Below are 20,058 nucleotides of genomic sequence, written 5' to 3'. Positions count from 1 at the left end.
TGGGCGTGCAAAATTATTCAGCCCCCTTAAGTTAATACTTTGTAGCGCCACCTTTTGCTGCGATTACAGCTGTAAGTCGCTTGGGGTATGTCTCTATCAGTTTTGCACATCGAGAGACTGAAATTTTTTCCCCATTCCTCCTTGCAAAACAGCTCGAGCTCAGTGAGGTTGGATGGAGAGCATTTGTGAACAGCAGTTTTCAGTTCTTTCCACAGATTCTCAATTGGATTCAGGTCTGGACTTTGACTTGGCCATTCTAACACCTGGATATGTTTATTTTTTAACCATTCCATTGTAGATTTTGCTTTATGTTTTGGATCATTGTCTTGTTGGAAGACAAATCTCCGTCCCAGTCTCAGGTCTTTTGTAGACTCCATCTGGTTTTCTTCCAGAATGGTCCTGTATTTGGCTCCATCCATCTTCCCATCAATTTTAACCATCTTCCCTGTCCCTGCTGAAGAAAAGCAGGCCCAAACCATGATGCTGCCACCACCATGTTTGACAGTGGGGATGGCGTGTTCAGGGTGATGAGCTGTGTTGCTTTTACGCCAAACATAACGTTTTGCATTGTTGCCAAAAAGTTCAATTTTGGTTTCATCTGACCAGAGCACCTTCTTCCACATGTTTGGTGTGTCTCCCAGGTGGCTTGTGGCAAACTTTAAACAACACTTTTTATGGATATCTTTAAGAAATGGCTTTCTTCTTGCCACTCTTCCATAAAGGCCAGATTTGTGCAATATACGACTGATTGTTGTCCTATGGACAGAGTCTCCCACCTCAGCTGTAGATCTCTGCAGTTCATCCAGAGTGATAATGGGCCTCTTGGCTGCATCTCTGATCAGTCTTCTCCTTGTATGAGCTGAAAGTTTAGAGGGTCTTGGTAGATTTGCAGTGGTCTGATACTCCTTCCATTTCAATATTATCGCTTGCACAGTGCTCCTTGGGATGTTTAAAGCTTGGGAAATCTTTTTGTATCCAGATCCGGCTTTAAACTTCTTCACAACAGTATCTCGGACCTGCCTGGTGTGTTCCTTGTTCTTCATGATGCTCTCTGCGCTTTTAACGGACCTCTGAGACTATCACAGTGCAGGTGCATTTATACGGAGACTTGATTACACACAGGTGGATTGTATTTATCATCATTAGTCATTAAGGTCAACATTGGATCATTCAGAGATCCTCACTGAACTTCTGGAGAGAGTTTGCTGCACTGAAAGTAAAGGGGCTGAATAATTTTGCACGCCCAATTTTTCAGTTTTTGATTTGTTAAAAAAGTTTGAAATATCCAATAAATGTTGTTCCACTTCATGATTGTGTCCCACTTGTTGTTGATTCTTCACAAAAAAATACAGTTTTATATCTTTATGTTTGAAGCCTGAAATGTGGCAAAAGGTCGCAAAGTTCAAGGGGGCCGAATACTTTCGCAAGGCACTGTACATACAGACACCGGTTAGTCAGGCTGATTGAGGTAGTATGTACATGTAGACCTGGTTAAAGTGACTATGCATATGTGATGAACAGAGTGTAGCAGTAGCATAAAAGAGGGGGTGGTGGGTGGCGGGACACATTGCAGATAGCCTGGTTAGCCAATGTGCGGGAGCACTGGTTGGTCTTCCCAATTAAGGTAGTATGTACATGAATGTACAGTCGTGGCCAAAAGTTTTGAAAATGACACAAATATTAATTTTCACAAAGTCTGCTGCCTCAGTTTGTATGATGGCAATTTGCATATACTCCAGAATGTTATGAAGAGTGATCAGATGAATTGCAATTAATTGCAGTCCCTCTTTGCCATGCAAATGAACGGAATCCCCAAATCCCCAACTCCCAAACATTTCCACTGCATTTCATCCCTGCCACAAAAGGACCAGCTGACGTTATGTCAGTGATTCTCTCGTTAACACAGGTGTGAGTGTTGACAAGGAAAAGGCTGGAGATCACTCTGTCATGCTGATTGAGTTTGAATAACAGACTGGAAGCTTCAAAAGGAGGGTGGTGCTTGGAATCATTGTTCTTCCTCTGTCAACCATGGTTACCTACAAGGAAACACATGCCGTCACCATTGCTTTGCACAAAAAGGGCTTCACAGGCAAGGATATTGCTGCCAGTAAGATTGTACCTAAATCAACCATTTATCGGTTCATCAAGAACTTCAAGGAGAGTGGTTCAATTGTTGTGAAGAAGGCTTCAGGGCGCCAAAGAAAGTCCAGCAAGCGCCAGGACCGTCTCCTAAACTTGATTCAGCTGCGGGATCGGGACACCACCAGTACAGAGCTTGCTCAGGAATGTCAGCAAGCAGGTGTGAGTGCATCTGCACACACAGTGAGGCGAAGACTTTTGGGAGGATGGCCTGGTGTCAAGAAGGGCAGCAAAGAAGCCACTTCTCTCCAGGAAAAACATCAGGGACAGACTGATATTCTGCAAAAGGTACAGGGATTGGAATGCTGAGGACTGGGGTAAAGTCATTTTCTCTGATGAATCCCTTTTCCGATTGTTTGGGGCATCCGTAAAAAAGCTTGTCCGGAAAAGACAAGGTGAGCGCTACCATCAGTCCTGTGTCATGCCAACAGTAAAGCATCCTGAGACCATTCATGTGTGGGGTTGCTTCTCAGCCAAGGGAGTGGGCTCACTCACAATTTTGCCAAAGAACACAGCCATGAATAAAGAATGGTACCAACACATCCTCAGAGAGCGACTTCTCCCAACCATCCAGGAACAATTTGGTGACGAACAATGCCTTTTCCAGCATGATGGAGCACTTGTCATGAGGCAAAAGTGATAACTACGTGGCTCAGGGAACAAAACATTGATATTTTGGGTCCATGGCCAGGAAACTTCCCAGACCTTAATCCCATTGAGAACTTGTGGTCAATCCTCATGAGGTGGGTGGACAAACAAAAACCCACAAATTCTGACAAACTCCAAGCATTGATTATGCAAGAATGGGCTGCCATCAGACAGGATGTGGCCCAGAAGTAAATTGACAGCATGCCAGGGCGGATTGCAGTGGTCTTGAAAAAGAAGGGTCAACACTGCAAATATTGACTCTTGTATCAACTTCATGTAATTGTCAATAAAAGCCTTTGAACCTTATGAACTGTTTGTAATTATACTTCATAATTGTATTCCACAGTAACATCTGACAAAAATATCTAAAGACACTGAAGCAGCTAACTTTGTGTAAATTAATATTTGTGTCATTCTCAAAAGTTTTGGCCACGACTGTATAGTTAAAGTGACTATGCATCTCTGATAAACAGAGAGTAGCAGCAGCGTAAAAAGAGTGGTTGGGTGGGGGGTTGGGGAGGCACACATTGCAAATAGTCCGGGTTGCCATTTGATTACCTGTTCAGGAGTTTTATGGCTTGGGGATAAAAACTGTTGCCATGCGGTAGTAGAGAGAATAGTCTATGACTGAGGTGGCTGGGGTCTTTGACAATTTTTAGGGCCTTCCTCTGACACCGCCTGGTGTAGAGGTCCTGGATGGCATGCAGCTTAGTCCCAGTGATGTACTGGGCCGTACGCACTACCCTCTGTAGTGCCTTGCAGTCTGAGGCTGAGCAATTGCCGTACCAGACAGTGATGCAACCAGTCTCGATGTTGCAGCTGTCAAACCTTTTGAGGATCTCTGGACCCATGCCAAATCTTTTTAGTTTCCTGATGGGGAATAGGCTTTGTCGTGCCCTCTTCACGACTGTCTTGGTGTGTTAGCTCTCAAAATGCTCCACTACAGCCCTGTCAATGAGAATGGGGGCGTGCTCGGTCCTCCTTTTCCTGTAGTCCACAATCATCTCCTTAGTCTTGGTTACATTGAGGGATAGGTTGTTATTCTGGCACCACCCGGCCAGGTCTCTGAACCTCTCCCTATAGGCTGTCTCATCGTTGTCTGTGATCAGGCACTGTTGTGTCGTCTGCAAACTTAATGATGGTGTTGGAGTCGTGCCTGGCCATGCAGTCGTGGGTGAACAGGGAGTACAGGAGGGGACTGAGCAAGCACGCAGATGTGTTGCTACCTACCCTCACCACCTGGGGGCAGCCTATCAGGAAGTCCAGGATCCAGTTGCAGAGGGAGGTGTTTAGTCCCAGCTTAGTGATGAGCTTTGAGGGTACTATGGTGTTGAACACTGAGCTGTAGTCAGTGAATAGCATTCTCACATAAGTGTTCCTTTTGTCCAGGTGGGAAAGTGCAGTGTGGAGTGCAATAGAGATTTCATCATCTGTGGATCTGCTTGGGCGGTATGCAAATTGGAGTGGGTCTAGGGTTTCTGGGATAATGGTTGATGTGAGCCATTACCAACCTTTCAAAGCACTTCATGGCTACGGACGTGAGTGCTATGGGTCTGTAGTTATTTAGGCAGGTTGCCTTTGTGATCTTGGGCACAGGGTCTATGGTGGTCTGCTTGAAACATGTTGGTATTACAGACTCAATCAGGGACATGTTGAAAATGTCAGTGAAGACATCTGCCAGCTGGTCAGCACATGCCCGGAGCACAAGTCCTGGTAATCCGTCTGGCCCCGCAGCCTTGTGTATGTTGACCTGTTTAAAAGTCTTACTCACTTATACATCAAACTTGACAGTATATTAACTATAGGCTATCTAACTATCCAAAGTTTATTGACTTGATTATTCCTGTCATTCTTAGCTTAGCTAAATGGTATAGTCGTTGTGTGTTCTCAATGGACATTCGGTGCTTTCGTAAATTCGCTCTGGCTATCTACTCCGTTTTCAGAGCACTCTCATCTGAGTGTACCAGAGCACAGAATAATTAATTTACGAGCGCTCAACATCCATTAAATTGTTTCCAGCAGCACAGTTAGTCACCAACGTCCTGATTAACACGAAAACTGCTTAAACAGCTCTGCTAGGGCGAGTAAAATGGTCAGAGTGGTCTCATTTGTGTCTGGAAGTAGCTAGCAAGCTAACCAACGTTAGCTTGGGTGCTTGACTGCCGTTGTAATGCCAGAATGCTCAAATCAACCCTACTCCTCGGCCCGAACATCCCGTGCGTGCCGAGAGCGAAACAGTCTGAATTTACCCAGAGGGTTTTTCACTTTTTCATGGAATAGAAACACCATAATATTAATCAAATGAATTACCAGTCAAAAGTTTGGACACACCTACTCATTACAGGATTTTTCTATATTTTTACTATTTTCTACATTGTAGAATAATAGTGAAGACATCACAAATATGAAATAACACATATGGAATCAGTTGAGAACAAATTCTTAATTACAAGGACAGCCTACTCCTTCCTCCCGGTTGGGGAATTGAACCCTGGTCTCCCACCAGATGCCCTCTGGTGGTCAAACTAGCACTAACTTGCATTAACACAAAAAAATGTCTGACAATTAAATGACGTGCCACAGAATGCTGCGGTAGCCCGCAAGGTGTGTCGCAGTATGACACAACTTTTAAAGGAGCAACCACTGTACCGACATACCCAAGAAGACTCGAGGCTGTAATCTCTGCCAAGGATGCTTCTACAATGTACTGAGTAAAGGGTTTGAATACTTATGTAAATGTGATATCAGTTGTTTTCTTTTTATACATTTGCAAAATGTCTAAAAGCCTGTTTTTGCTTTGTCATTATGGGGTATTGTGTGTAGATAGAAAAAAATTAGAATAAGGCTGTAACGTAACAAAATGTGGATAAAGCCAAGGGGTCTGAATACTTTCCGAATGCACAGTATATTATATTTTTTTATTGTAGAGAGAACAGAATATTTATCATACTTACGTTGGTGCGGCTGGCTCATCATCTTCGTCACGAGGGGAGAGAAGAAGGGAAAGAGCACAAAAACAATGGAATATTAGACAACATGGTCGTCCCTCAGAAGTGTCCAACACACTGCTCCCATATTTTCTTTCAAATGTTGTTGACATCTTAACTGTAATTAAATGTCAAATGGATTCAATTACATGATTGTTGCATGACTAGCAGTTTAAAATGCAGTCACGTCACATCACGTCAGTGTGAAGTATTACACATTTGCAACTGATGTTAACATTCTTCGAGTTCCCTTGTGGATCCCACGGTATAGGTATTTTGCATGGGTTGTTCCCAAGTTCCATTTGTCATTACAGAATAACGAAGTTCTAGTAATAAGGTTGACTATTTAAGGTATCTAGGTGTGCATTTTTAATTTGACTGAGTCTGACAATAAAAGACTCAGCAGGCTTTACGTGGACATGTTTTATTGGAATAGCGTTTTTGGTGTAGAGTTGAATTGCACAGCAGCATGCAGTCTGAGTGGGCATTGCACATTAGAGTGATTAGCTAGTTAGTACATGTTTTTGACCATACACACGAGAAAGAATGGGTCAGTAGGTCAGTATAGTAAACATGGAGAGTGAAAGTGTGTTCAGTAGCATGCAACCAGAGATCTGGGGCACGTATTCATAAACCATTTCAGAGTAGAAGTGCGGATGTAGGATCAGTTTGCTTTTTAGGTTTAGATCATAATCCGTAAGGTTATATAGAGAGGGGGGGAATTGATCCTAGATCAGCACTAAACTATTGAGATGATTTATGAATACGGCCCAGAGAGCAGCAGCATGCCATTGGCAGTTAAATGGGGGTATGGTGGTCACAATGTGAGACGGGACAGAATGGCTGCATGTGAGACAGTTTTGGGGACAGAGGGGGCTAATCTGTTAGTGCGTTCCCAATCCCCACCTTTTCCCACCCTTACACTACCATCTGAGTTCACTCACAACTAGCCCCTGGGTGTAGAGATATCCAAAGATAATGTTTAGAATATGTGATTTAAGTTATGAAATTGCAAACAAACAAAAACACTGACTTTTACAGTGTGAAGAATATTAAGAGTATAGCCAGGGTAATATCAATGTATTCAGCAAGTTATTATTGTATGCCAATGGGTTGATATGCTCTGCATTACATTTTTACAGTTTAGTCATTTAGAAGATGTGTTAATTCAGAGTGACTTTTCACCTAGTCAGCTCGGGGATTCGAACCAGCGACCTTTTGGTTACTGGCTCAACGCTCTTAACCGCTAGGCGACTCGCCATCCTACATTTTGCATAATGTCATTTTTCCTGGTTGTTTCCTAATGATCCCACACAGTAAAAGAAAGTGGAATCCTCACATGGTTATTTAAAAATGTTTTTGCTCTTGAAAAAATGTCAACCTTTGCTTTGGATCACTTGGCAGTGTATTATCAGTGCTGATACTGTCGTGGAAATTTTGAATCAAATACTTCTCAGATACCCGGAGCTTGTGAATTCAAATAGACTTTATTACAAACAGTAACAAAGCCGAGCAACTCCATGGAAGAACTGACTCTTCATTCTTAGTAATTGGCTTTTATACAGTCTTACCCATAACATTGTCACTCCACTTTATGAATCTTGTTGTCTTGCTGAGTTTCCATTCTCTTATTGGCTCAGACATTGACGCATACATTCTATTGGTGGCATGACATGCCCACTCCTACTGGTGCTTATAACTGATTAGCTAATGTTCCTGTCCAAAGGTCTTCACAAGTTCAGGCCGGTGTTGTCTATGTATGATTAACCCATGTGCATGTCCAGTAGCCTTCACAAGATCAGATATGGCCCAGATCAGTCACGTCTTGTTGGTCTACCTTGCCTCATCCACACGGATTCTGGGGGGGGGGTCAAAATCAAAAGTAACAGTCAGTATCTGGTGTGACCACCAGCTGCATTAAGTACTGCAGTGCATCTCCTCCTCATGGACTGCACCAGATTTGCCAGTTCTTGCTGTGAGATGTTACTCAACCTCTTCCACCAAGGCACCTGCAAGTTCCCGGACATTTCTGGGGGGAATGGCCCAAGCCCTCACTCTCCGATTCAACAGGTCCCAGACGTGCTCAATGGGATTGAGATCCGGGCTCTTCGCTGGCCAGAACACTGACATTCCTGTCTTTCAGGAAATCACGCACAGAACGAGCAGTATGGCTGGTGGCATTGTCATGCTGGAGGGTCATGTCAAGATGAGCCTGTAGGTAGGGTACCACATGAGGGAGGAGGATGTCTTCCCTGTAACGCACAGCGTTGAGATTGCCTGCAATGACAACTAGCGCAGTTGTCATTGATGATGTGACACACCGCCCCAGACCATGACGGACCCTCCACCTCCAAATCGATCCCGCTATAGAGTGCATGCCTCGGTGTAACGCTCATTCCTTCGACAATAAACGCAAATCCGACCATCACCCCCGGTGAGACAAAACCGCAACTCGTCAGTGAAGAGCACTTTTTGCTAGTCCTGTCTGGTCCAGCAACGGTGGGTTTGTGCCCATAGGCGACGTTGTTGCCGGTGATGTCTGGTGAGGACCTGCCTTACAACAGGCCTACAAGCCCTCAGTCCAGCCTCTCACAGCCTATTGCAGACAGTCTTAGGAGGGAGGGATTGTAGGAGGGATTGTGCGTTCCTGGTGTAACTGAGGCAGTTGTTGTTGCCATCCTGTACCTGTCCCGCAGGTGTGATGTTCAGATGTACTGATCCTGTGCAGGTGTTGTTACAAGTGGTCTGCCACTGCGAGGACGATCAGCTGTCCGCTCTGTCTCCCTGTAGCGCTGTCTTAGGCGTCTCACAATACGAACAATGCAATTTATTTCCCTGGCCACATCTGCAGTCCTCATGCCTCCTTGCAGCATGCCTAAGGCACGTTCACGCAGATGAGCAGGGACCCTGGGCATCTTTCTTTTGGTGTTTTTCAGAGTCATTAGAAAGGCCTCTTTAGTGTCCTAAGTTTTCATAACTGAGTTTATAACAAAGCTCTTGAGGATAGAGGATACTAAAAGGAGATTTCAGAGCTGGCTAGTAGCATAAGTGATGCAGTGTGCTGCATCTCTGATTCGGTTGATATGACCATGGCAGATAATCTACCTTCATCTACTCGTTGGGGGGCCAAAAAAGTATCAACCTCTGTTCTACACCAAAGCACGTTCTCTCTCTCTCCCCCTCCTGTACATAAGCCCTTGCCAAACTAGAGGCCTTGCCTACTACGGGTGCAGGAGATTGGTTGGTATTTCTCAAAGCACTACACTGTCTTCACACTGTGCACAAAGCCAATGCTTACTTTATTGGTGACTTTGCATAATTTCTGTTTAATCGTGTACTGCAGTGTAACAAATTGACTGACATATTTAATGCTGGAAGGATTATACAGTGCAGACACAGTTCAGACTTCAGAAATAGAAGTATGCATCATTTATCTTTTTAATCTACCCTGTTTTATTTTTCTGATATACTGTAGATGCTATCATTGCCTTGGGGAACCTAGAGTGCATCCTCATTTGTGTGGGGCGGTTTGAGTGATTTACCACTCCTATATAAGACAAGTGAAAAAAGACTTGTATAAAATGTATACAGCTATAAACAAGACCTAGCAGTGCATTTCAGTAGGCTGATAGCAATATATGTTTTAAACATCAGAGACCACCACCTATACAGGAGAAAACATGTCAAACTGCATTGGCCCCTCTAAATGGAGATGAATACGAATGGAATATATACATAATTTCAACATATATATTGTCTATGCAAAGATGCCAAACAACTTGTAGTCAAATAATCTGATAAACGGGTGTTGACATGGTCATCTGGATGGACTGTAGAAGAAACGGATCAAATCAAAAAATCATTCTCTGAAAACATGCAAGATCTCTCACTTACCAACCGTTTAGATAATGATGCCATTTGGAGAGAGGGGGAAAGAAGTCATATTAACCAATTAATTCATATCTTCCTGATATCCTGAATAAAGTTGATAGAACCATAGGCGGGTGAAGCCTCAACGGCCTTTTTGGCTTTGAGTCTACACTCAAATGCTTAAACCTTTGTTTGACTTAGACACTTTTGAATCTAGCTTTAACAGTTTATATTATTGTATGTTATCAAGTGGTTTTGCCATTAGGACAGATATTACTCTGTAAATCTAGTTACCAGCGTAGGCTACTTTGAGAATAATTTACCTGTGGGTGTGACGTGCTTTGATTGGAGTAGGGAACAGGGACTTTTGATTCTCTACTTTAAGCCCTCAGCCATAGGCAGAACTTGTAGGACAAAGCCAAAATAACACATCAAACTTCCCCTGATTTCCTGTCTCAAATTATTGTCAATGAAATGAATTGATCAGTTCTCCAGACGGGTGATAAAATGGTCCCTGGTTATCATCATTAGCGAGACCGCAACGGCACTTCAACTCTTTAATTTAAAAGGTTAGCTGTGGACCCCCTCCTGGTTTACTAATGTGGAGCATCTCTAAAGGTCATATTATTATGCAGCTAATGTGTGGCGCTGCGCTGTTTGACAGCCAGCGGTGTCTCTGTCTCCCTTCTCAGTACTGACGGAGCATCCAGGGAGCGTGTCCCCCGACAGAGGTCAATTATTCACAGTGGGTCTCCGCTGCTACTGCTAACACAGCAGAGTCAGCGTCATGAATATTCAGCACCGTGTTTATAGCCTCCGCAACATGTTCACTTGGTAACAGTGTAATTAATGTGTGTGCTGATGGTAGAGGAACCCTGTTTGAATTGGTTCTTGATGGCTGTTGAACTTCTAGCCGAGTGCAGCCCCATAATCAGATATTTGAATCATTGTTTAACTGGAGTGAGAATGTCTTTGTATTGTTCCAGGAACAGCAGCCTATTTCCTGGGTCATAATTCCCTCTTCCTCCCTGATTTTACCCCATGGCCACAAGTACTGCTTGAATCAGTACATACTCCCTGCCGCTGTTAGCATGTTGCTCTCTTTAAGTTGAGATCGATAACCCCTTTTCCTGTTAAGGTAACGTACTGTACAGTCATTTCAATGACAGCATCCAGTAACGCTGACCAGTATAATAATCAAACAGGCCTGACGATAACAACATGGCGAGAGGTTGTCTGTCTCCCCAAAGAGATATAATATAATACTATATTTAACGTTGTCTTACCGTCCAACACATCGTCTGGCCTCTTGCGTTTTTCATACACTACGATGATGACCACCAGGATGATGATCTCCGCTAGCACCCCCAGGAAGGGCCAGAGGGGTGCCAGGTGGCTGCGCACTCGCAGGATGGACGACATGGACTTGGTGCCAATGTGGTTGGTAGCATTGCACTGGTATTCACCAGGGTCCGAGGTGCGGTTCAGGTTGACGATGTTCAGCTCTGTGTAGTTGTCTTTGTTGGTGATGAAGAAGCGGCCAGAGGAGTTATCGATTTCCTAGAGGAGGGTAAATTAGCATATCAATGATTTATATGTTACAGACAATTTTATGATCACATTCCAGACAGTTATCACAGTAGTTTAGCACACCGGTTCGCAAACTAGGGTCCATGCGGGGTCACCTGATATGAAAATGGGGTCGTGGGAGAATTGTAAAAATCCTGGGGGGGGGGGAAATGTATGTACCCCAAAAAATATGGATATTATAATATCATCTTTGTATCTCAAAATCATTTTTTGATGTGGTTAACCTTAATCTAAATGAAAATGATTGAATTCTAAAATTCAACCAGAGAGCCCCCTTAGATCATGGGAAAAGGCTGCACTTGACTGTTGCACTTGAATCATTCCCACGGTGAATGACTAGGCTCGCTACGCTATGAAACCACACACTATTGCAGAGACTCTGATATTACCGGCTACAATTGATATGGTGAAAACAATGTGTGGGGAGGCACAGGCACAGAAACTCACATCAATACCTTTGTCAGATAACACTGCTAAAGATGTTATGCTTTTGCTAGTAATCAAGAGAAAACTGACTGTACAACTCAAAAACTTCCCAGCTAATGCTCTCTAAATAGACGCTAGCTGTGAGGGCCGAGATGCCCATGGATGAGTTTCGTTGGCTATACATGTCAGGGGATGCTATTCACGAGGACATATTGTTCTGCCTCACGATTCCCGAGCATGAAACGGCACAGGGGATGTTCAGTGTGCTGCGTAGCTATATCGACGAAAAACAGACAGGCCTCTGCCCTCTAGTTATGAATGTGTCTCCCTCTGCCATATGGACGCATTGTATTATACACAGAGAGCAACTGATTACAAAAGAGCTGAATGCAGAACTTGGAGATACTGTATACTGCAGCAGGTAACTGATTGTAAACTATACTGAACAAAAATATAAACACAACATGCAACAATTTCAAGGATTTTACTGAGTTACAGTTCATTTAAGGAAATCAGTCAATTGAATCTATGGATTTTACATGACTGGGCAGTGGTGCAGCCATGGGTGGGCCTGGGAGGGCATAGGCAATCAGAATATGTTTTTCCACACTAAAGGGCTTTATTACAGACAGAAATACTCCTCAGTTTCATCAGCTGTCTGGGTGGTTGGTCTCAGATGATCCCGCAGGTGAAGAAGCTGGATGTGGAGGTCCTGGGCTGGCGTGGTTGCATGCGGTCTGCAGTTGTGAGGCCGGTTGAGCGTACTACCAAATTCTCTAAAATGATGTTGGAGGCGGCTTTTGGTAGAGAAATTTACATGAAATTATCTGGAAGCAGCTCTGGTGGACATTCCTGCAGTCAGCTTGGCAATTGTATGCTCTCTCAAAACATGAGACATCTGTGGCAAAACTGCACATTTAAGAGTGGCCTTTTATTGTCCCCAGCACAAGGTGCACCTGTGTAATGATCATGTTGTTTAATCAATTTATTGATATGCCTCACCTGTCAGGTAGAAGGATTATCTTGGCATTTGAGAGGAATACGCCTTTTGTGCATATGGACACTTTCTGGGGTCTTTTATTTCAGCTCATAAACATCGGACCAACACTTTACATGTTGTGCTTATATTTTTGTTCAGTATACATCAAACCACATCCACCATGTGGAGATATGGGATCAGAGCCTGACAGGGTTCTATTTTACACCGAGGCTTCGTGGTTAGAAAGATTTTTTGCATTGAGAGGTTGTCATTCACAACTGTTGTCATTCACAAAAAAAAATGACATGGTTGACTTTATGTGTAATGAAAATAAAATGTGTCTCCTTGCATATGTAACAGACGTATTTTGGAAACTGACCAAACTGAACACAAGCATGCAGGGGAAATACAAAATCCTTCTACAGATGAGTGACCGAATCAGTGGATTCAGAGGAAAGAATTCTTATTGGAGAGAGTCTTTCAAAAGCAAACCATGCCCCCCTTCCCTTCGCTGTGCATGTTTCTAACAGGAAACAGCATCAGTAAGTGTACCACACGAGTGATGACTGCTCACCTCCAAAGCTTGGAAGAGCACTTTGCGACCTACTTCCTAATCCGTTTGACTGTGATCCTGGCTCAGTTGACATGCTGGTGTGAAATCAAACAGCTGATTGAACTGTCTTGTGACCAAATGCATTCACGGGTCACTACGGAGGAGTTTTGGTTTCCGACTCAAAGGGAATAATACCCTGCCGTCTCCATCTGAGCATTAATGCCGCGTTCAAAACAACTGGGAACTTGGAAATCTCTGACTTCCGACTTCAGTGCGTTCAAGAAAACTGTGAACTCTGAAAAAAATGAGCTCCGACTGGGAAAAATAATTTTGAACGGTCATTCAACTGGGAATTCGAACTCGGCAACTCGGGCCTCTTTCTTGAGCTCTGACTTTCCAACCTGAACATCACTGACGTCATGATTTGACCTCGTTTTTTTTCAGAGTTCCCAGTCGATTTGAAAGCACCGTCAGTGCTCTCGTCTGCATTATAACCAAATATTGATCCAGGTTGGATGTGACAGCAGAGATGAGGTGCACACTGTCGACCAAGCCCCCTGACTTTGAGAAGCTCCGCCACGACATTCATCAAGCACACCCATTTCATTAGTGGCGGTGAGATAAGATACTTTATGCCAGAATCATTTTCAATTGACAACCATAGCCCCAAATAAAAAAGTAAACAATTGGCTTTGATATTTGATAATGTTCAGATATCAAAATGGGGTCGTGGGCTAAGAAAGTTTGGGAACCCCTGATCTACCATTATATAGAGCCAAGGAAGAGGACACGTACCATGTAGTTTGAGCCATCCAGTTTACGCCATGTCCAGATGGGAAAGGGGTAGCCCACAGACTTACAGTACAACAGAGCACTCTGCCCCTCGTTCTTATTGTCACTGCGCTTGTGGCCCGTGATCTCAGGTGCCGCTAAAACAAGGGGAAAAGGGAGTGAAATGCATTTGAATAAAAATTCAAAATTTTATGCAAGACGTTCCATGTTTGTGTCAAAGGTGTTCTTCATCGGCTTCTCTAAATAACAAGACGTCAGAATATAGTTAAATCTGTCGGGACCTATTTTGATTATGGTAACTAACATTAGGATGTACATGAAAGTGATGGTAAATTAAGAAAGGATTTTGGTAATTGTTACGTGATTTAGCTGTGAGGCACTGACTTCCCTGGAGATGGACCTACACTGGAATCAGTGCTTTATCACCACAGTGATTGAGGCAGGGACACATTTAGCTGTTTTATTCAATTGCCACGTTTCTTTAAAAGGTAGAGCTCATGGTTTGCTGTGGCTTACTTCCAAGTCTGCCTTTTGAAGGTGTAGGCCTACATATCTTGCAGAGTTTCAGTTCATAGACGCCAGTCAACGAATGACTGAGAGATTTTCTCAAAGGTGAAATTCTCCAACCCAGCAACACCCTGGGTTTTCAGACAGAATCGTCTGTTTAACTCGGCTCTGGAGCCGGGAGACAACTGCCACAGCCTTTTGCTAATCCTTGAAATTACGGTAATTCCTTCCATGCAATTAAGCAGGATCAGTGGAGAAGCTGGCCTGGTGCTGCAGTGTTTTCTGCAGCACGCGGTGGCCGTTGTCGTGGAGGATGATTGAGCAGCAGTGGCTTGAGCTCAAAGTGACATCATCCTTCCTACTGTAACTATGGTGAACATGTGCTCTCTGGCTAGTGGGGGAGGGGCCACGTTTATCTCCGTCTTCGTTATCCCCAGCTCACTTCCACTGTGACGGACTGACAGCATGGCGACTGACTGCCCTCTGAGTGGTGCCAAAACAGGCAGAAATCTTCCATTTCACACCCCCAGCAGCAGATTATTGAGCTACAGTGCTGCTGTGTGGATGTGTCTGTCTGCCTGTGTGTCAGAAATATATCGAAAAGAGGCAACTTCTGGTGGCCTATCTGGAAGAGGCGATTAGGTCCCATTTCTATTTACTGTTTTTGATACCTCCCATCTCTCCACTGAATTTAAAGAGCATTTGAGCTCAAAGTTGATGATCGTGTGGAGTGGAACTAACCTTCCACGAAGTTGCATTATTTTCCATGTGACGCATAGAGACCCGAGTTGATTATCCCTTGCATACCATGGTTATAATTTAACACATTTACCGCTAGAAATGTGTTAATTTTCAGGAAGAAATGTGTTCAACATCCACTGAAACAGCTAGCAAGTTTACTAACCAAACCATCAGTCCTAGTTGCTATTATGAAAATTGAATTAAACAATGCCAATAATGTTTTCAGTTCAACTTTTGCTTTCAAAAGCAGCTCAAATATAGAACATGTAAGTACTATAGCCATTGAATTCTACTCTGCTGATATATTGTACTTTATAGAGAAATAATGCACGCTCTAGAATGCCCTTCAAGCCATTCAGAAACAAGTATTCAACAATGCCATGGTATAAAGAATTATATGACACATTATCCTGTAGGCCTGTACCGTGCGGATGATTTTTTTTTAAATTGCAAAAAAATCTAGATCTGTAAAATTCATTATTGATTTGATTAAATCAACAGGGCGCGTGGCATTATCTCTTTAAAAAATGCATGGATAGCAAAGCAAAAAATACAAAAGATAATTGGGATGCGCAAAATATGCATGCTCAGGACAGCAGCTTATTGTATCATCGTAGATAACAAAGTCCTGCCATTACAAATGACTGGGAGCGGATTCTGAACCTTAATCCCACACCACCATCACACAAGCCTCCATCTGTTGCCTGCTCTGAGCTGAGAGCTGGAGAGATGGGAGCGCCAAGGACACTGCAGCCAGGGGGAGCTGGGGGGAGCTCAGAGCTCAGCTGCCAGGAGCAGAGAGCACACAGGCTCGGCCCCTCTACCATGCTTAATGTATGGGACCTGGTGGTACGACCGAGTATGGGTTTAATGGTATGGGACTCAGTGCCATTGTATAAGGCAGGGCAAGACTAATTGGATGCAATTGGTCAGAACTATCATGTATTTCTGCTTAGAATGATCATTCTCTGTAGTTTTTATTGAGTCTATTCCTCAATCGGTCCTTAACTGTAACAATTAACAGGAAAGCCTGCAAAAGTATCTAAATCTATCTCAAAAACAATTGTCATGTCCATGCTTCCTCCAAACCAAGACATCAGCATCCCAAATACGACTAACAGCGTCTGTCAACAATTCAGTCAATACTTCCAGACAGTAAACAATAATGTTGAAAGTCAGTGCTGTCATGGTGTTTGTATGTCCAGGAAACAGTGTGTTGTGCAGGCTCTAACAGCCAGGAGCAGCAAGCCTCCCTGCCTGCCTCCCTCCCTTCACATGGCCCTAGGGTCAGGACGCTGAGGTTTGATTGGAGATGAGGCCTGTCATCTCTCAGGCTGGAGGAAGCTGCAGAGCATACACGGTCATCACCCGCGTTACGCAACCAACCAACCTCGCAGGAAGCTAGCGCTTAATACAGCCACAGCAGGCATAACAATCAATGGCAAGCTCAGTATGCATAATCATAGCAATGTCACAGCAAATTGGCTTAAGCACTGTACATGTAGGCAAGCTTCTCTAGAACAGGGTTTTGCAAGTCCTTTCTCACCCAGAGGAAAATCCCTTATTCCACTTCAAGGGTGAGCTGTTAACTTTTAAACTGCAAAAAAAGAAACGTCCCTTTTTCAGGACCCTGTCTTTCAAAGAAATTTTGTAAAAATCAAAATAACTTCACAGAGCTTCATTGTAAAGGGTTTAAACACTGTTTCCCATGCTTGTTCAATGAACCATAAACAATTAATGAACATGCACCTGTGGAACGGTCATTAAGACGGTAGGAAATTAAGGTCAAAGTTATGAAAACTTATGACACTAAAGAGGTCTTTCTACAGACTAAAAAATACCGAAAGAAAGATGACCAGGGTCCCTGCTCATCTGCGTGAACGTGCCTTAAGCAAGGAGGCATGAGGACTGCAGATGTGGCCAGGGAAATAAATTGCAATGTTCATACTGTGGGACGCCTAAGACAGCGCTACAGGGAGACAGGACGGATAGCTGATCATCCTCGAAGTGGCAGACCACGTGTAACAACACCTGCACAGGATCGGTACATCTGAACATCACACCTGTGGGACAGGTACAGGATGGCAACAACAACTGCCCCAGTTACACCAGGAACGCACAATCCCTCCATCAGTGCTCAGACTGTCCGCAATCGGCTGAGAGAGGCTGGACTGAGGGCTTGTAGGCCTGTTGTAAGGCAGGTCCTCACCAGACATCACAGGAAACAACGTCGCCTATGTGCACAAACCCACCGTGGCTGGACCAGACAGGACTGGCAAAAAGTGCTCTTCACTGACAAGTTATGGTTTTGTCTCACCAGGGGTGATGGTCGGATTTGCGTTTATTGTCGAAGGGATGAGCGTTACACAGAGGCCTGTACTCTATAGCGAGATCGATTTGGAGGTGGAGGGTCCGTCATGATCTGGGGAGGTGTGTCACATCATCAATGACAACTGTGCTAATTGTCATTGCAGGCAATCTCAACGTTATGCGTTACAGGGAAAACATCCTCCTCCCTCATGTGGTACCCTACCTGCAGGCTCATCCTGACATGACCCTCCAGCATGACAATGCCACCAGCCATACTGCTCGTTCTGTGCGTGATTTCCTGCAAGACAGGAATGTCTGTGTTCTGGCCAGCGAAGAGCCCGGTTCTCAATCCCATTGAGCACGTCTGGGACCTGTTGGATTGGAGGGTGAGGGCTAGGGCCATTCCCCCTAGAAATGTCTGGGAACTTGCAGGTGCCCTGGTGGAAGAGTGGGGTAACATCTCACTGCAAGATCTGGCAAATCTGGTGCAGTCCATGAGGAGGAGATGCACTGCGATACTTAATGCAGCTGGTGGCCACACCAGATACTGATTGTTACTTTTGATTTTAACCCCCCTTTTTGTTCAGGGACACATTATTCCAATTATGTTAGTCACATGTCTGTGGAACTTCTTCAGTTTATGTCTCAGTTGCTGAATCTCGTTATGTTCATACAAATATTTACACATCTTAAGTTTGCTGAAAATAAATGCTGTTGACAGTGAGTACATTTCTTTTTTTGCTGAGTTTATCTCGCTAGGGTGTCAGTTTTTCTAAAAGTGTTTTTCACGTCAATTAATGATCCTAATTGTTTAATATGTGCATTTAAATGTGAAACAATGTTATCCAACATCTACAGTACAGAATAAGCCACATTAATTGACACATTATCACTAATTATCACCATGGTTACCCTTAAAAATAGAACAAATATGACACAAATACGATACCCCTGGTCCTCCGCCAATTACAGTGGGGCAAAAAAAGTATTTAGTCAGCCACCAATTGTGCAAGTTCTCCCACTTAAAAAGATGAGAGAGGCCTGTCATTTTCATCATAGGTACACTTCAACAATGACAGACAAAATTAGAAAAAAAATCCAGAAAATCACATTGTAGGATTTTTAATGAATGTATTTGCAAATTATGGTGGAAAATAAGTATTTGGTCAATAACAAAAGTTTATCTCAATACTTTGTTATATACCCTTTGTTGGCAATGACAGAGGTCAAACGTTTTCTGTAAGTCTTCTCAAGGTTTTCACACACTGTTGCTGGTATTTTGGCCCATTCCTCCATGCAGATCTCCTCTAGAGCAGTGATGTTTTGGGGCTGTTGCTGGGCAACACAGACTTTCAACTCCCTCCAAAGATTTTCTATGGGGTTGAGATCTGGAGACTGGCTAGGCCACTCCAGGACCTTGAAATGCTTCTTACGAAGCCACTCCTTCGTTGCCCGGGCGGTGTGTTTGGGATCATTGTCATGCTGAAAGACCCAGCCACGTTTCATCTTCAATGCCCTTGCTGATGGAAGGAGATTTTCACTCAAAATCTCACGATACATGGCCCCATTCATTCTTTCCTTTACACGGATCAGTCGTCCTGGTCCCTTTGCAGAAAAACAGCCCCAAAGCATGATGTTTCCACCCCCATGCTTCACAGTAGGTATGGTGTTCTTTGGATGCAACTCAGCATTCTTTGTCCTCCAAACACAATGAGTTGAGTTTTTACCAAAAAGTTATATTTTGGTTTCATCTGACCATATGACATTCTCCCAATCTTCTTCTGGATCATCCAAATGCTCTCTAGCAAACTTCAGACGGGCCTGGACATGTACTGGCTTAAGCACCGGGACACGTCTTGCACTGCAGGATTTGAGTCCCTGGCGGCGTAGTGTGTTACTGATGGTAGGCTTTGTTACTTTGGTCCCAGCTCTCTGCAGGTCATTCACTAGGTCCCCCCGTGTGGTTCTGGGATTTTTGCTCACCATTCTTGTGATCATTTTGACCCCACGGGGTGAGATCTTACATGGAGCCCGAGATCGAGGGAGATTATCAGTGGTCTTGTATGTCTTCCATTTCCTAATAATTGCTCCCACAGTTGATTTCTTCAAACCAAGCTGCTTACCTATTGCAGATTCAGTCTTCCCAGCCTGGTGCAGGTCTACAATTTTGTTTCTGGTGTCTTTTGGCAGCTCTTTGGTCTTGGCCATAGTGGAGTTTGGAGTGTGACTGTTTGAGGTTGTGGACAGGTGTCTTTTATACTGATAACAAGTTCAAACAGGTGGCATTAATGCAGGTAACGAGTGGAGGACAGAGGAGCCTCTTAAAGAAGAAGTTACAGGTCTGTGAGAGCCAGAAATCTTGCTTGTTTGTAGGTGACCAAATACTTATTTTCCACCATAATTTGCAAATAAAAATCCTACAATGTGATTTTCTGTTTTTTTTCTTCTCATTTTGTGTGTCATAGTTGAAGTGTACCTATGATGAAATTACAGGCCTCTCATCTTTTTAAGTGGGA

General features: G+C 43.8%; 1 protein-coding gene across 2 annotated transcripts in view; it reads right to left on the bottom strand.

Annotated features, from left to right (window-relative positions):
- The window catches only part of LOC112235742 (neuroplastin-like), a 44,743-nt gene that overhangs the window by 7,988 nt on the left and 16,697 nt on the right, over nucleotides 1-20,058 (bottom strand). The window contains exons 5-7 of one of the 2 annotated variants that reach the window (XM_024404261.2): nucleotides 13,988-14,121; nucleotides 10,931-11,204; nucleotides 5,742-5,751 (exon numbers count right to left, since the gene is read on the bottom strand). In XM_024404261.2, the coding sequence (XP_024260029.2) occupies nucleotides 5,742-5,751; nucleotides 10,931-11,204; nucleotides 13,988-14,121 (418 nt within the window). Of the gene's footprint in view, nucleotides 1-5,741; nucleotides 5,764-10,930; nucleotides 11,205-13,987; nucleotides 14,122-20,058 lie in introns of both variants that reach the window. The other variant, XM_024404260.2, reaches the window with a different exon arrangement.

Source organism: Oncorhynchus tshawytscha, linkage group LG04 (assembly GCF_018296145.1).
Source record: "Oncorhynchus tshawytscha isolate Ot180627B linkage group LG04, Otsh_v2.0, whole genome shotgun sequence".
Classification (NCBI taxonomy): domain Eukaryota; kingdom Metazoa; phylum Chordata; class Actinopteri; order Salmoniformes; family Salmonidae; genus Oncorhynchus; species Oncorhynchus tshawytscha.
The sequence above is the reverse complement of the archived record's forward strand: the minus strand, read 5'-3'. Positions and strand labels throughout refer to the sequence as shown.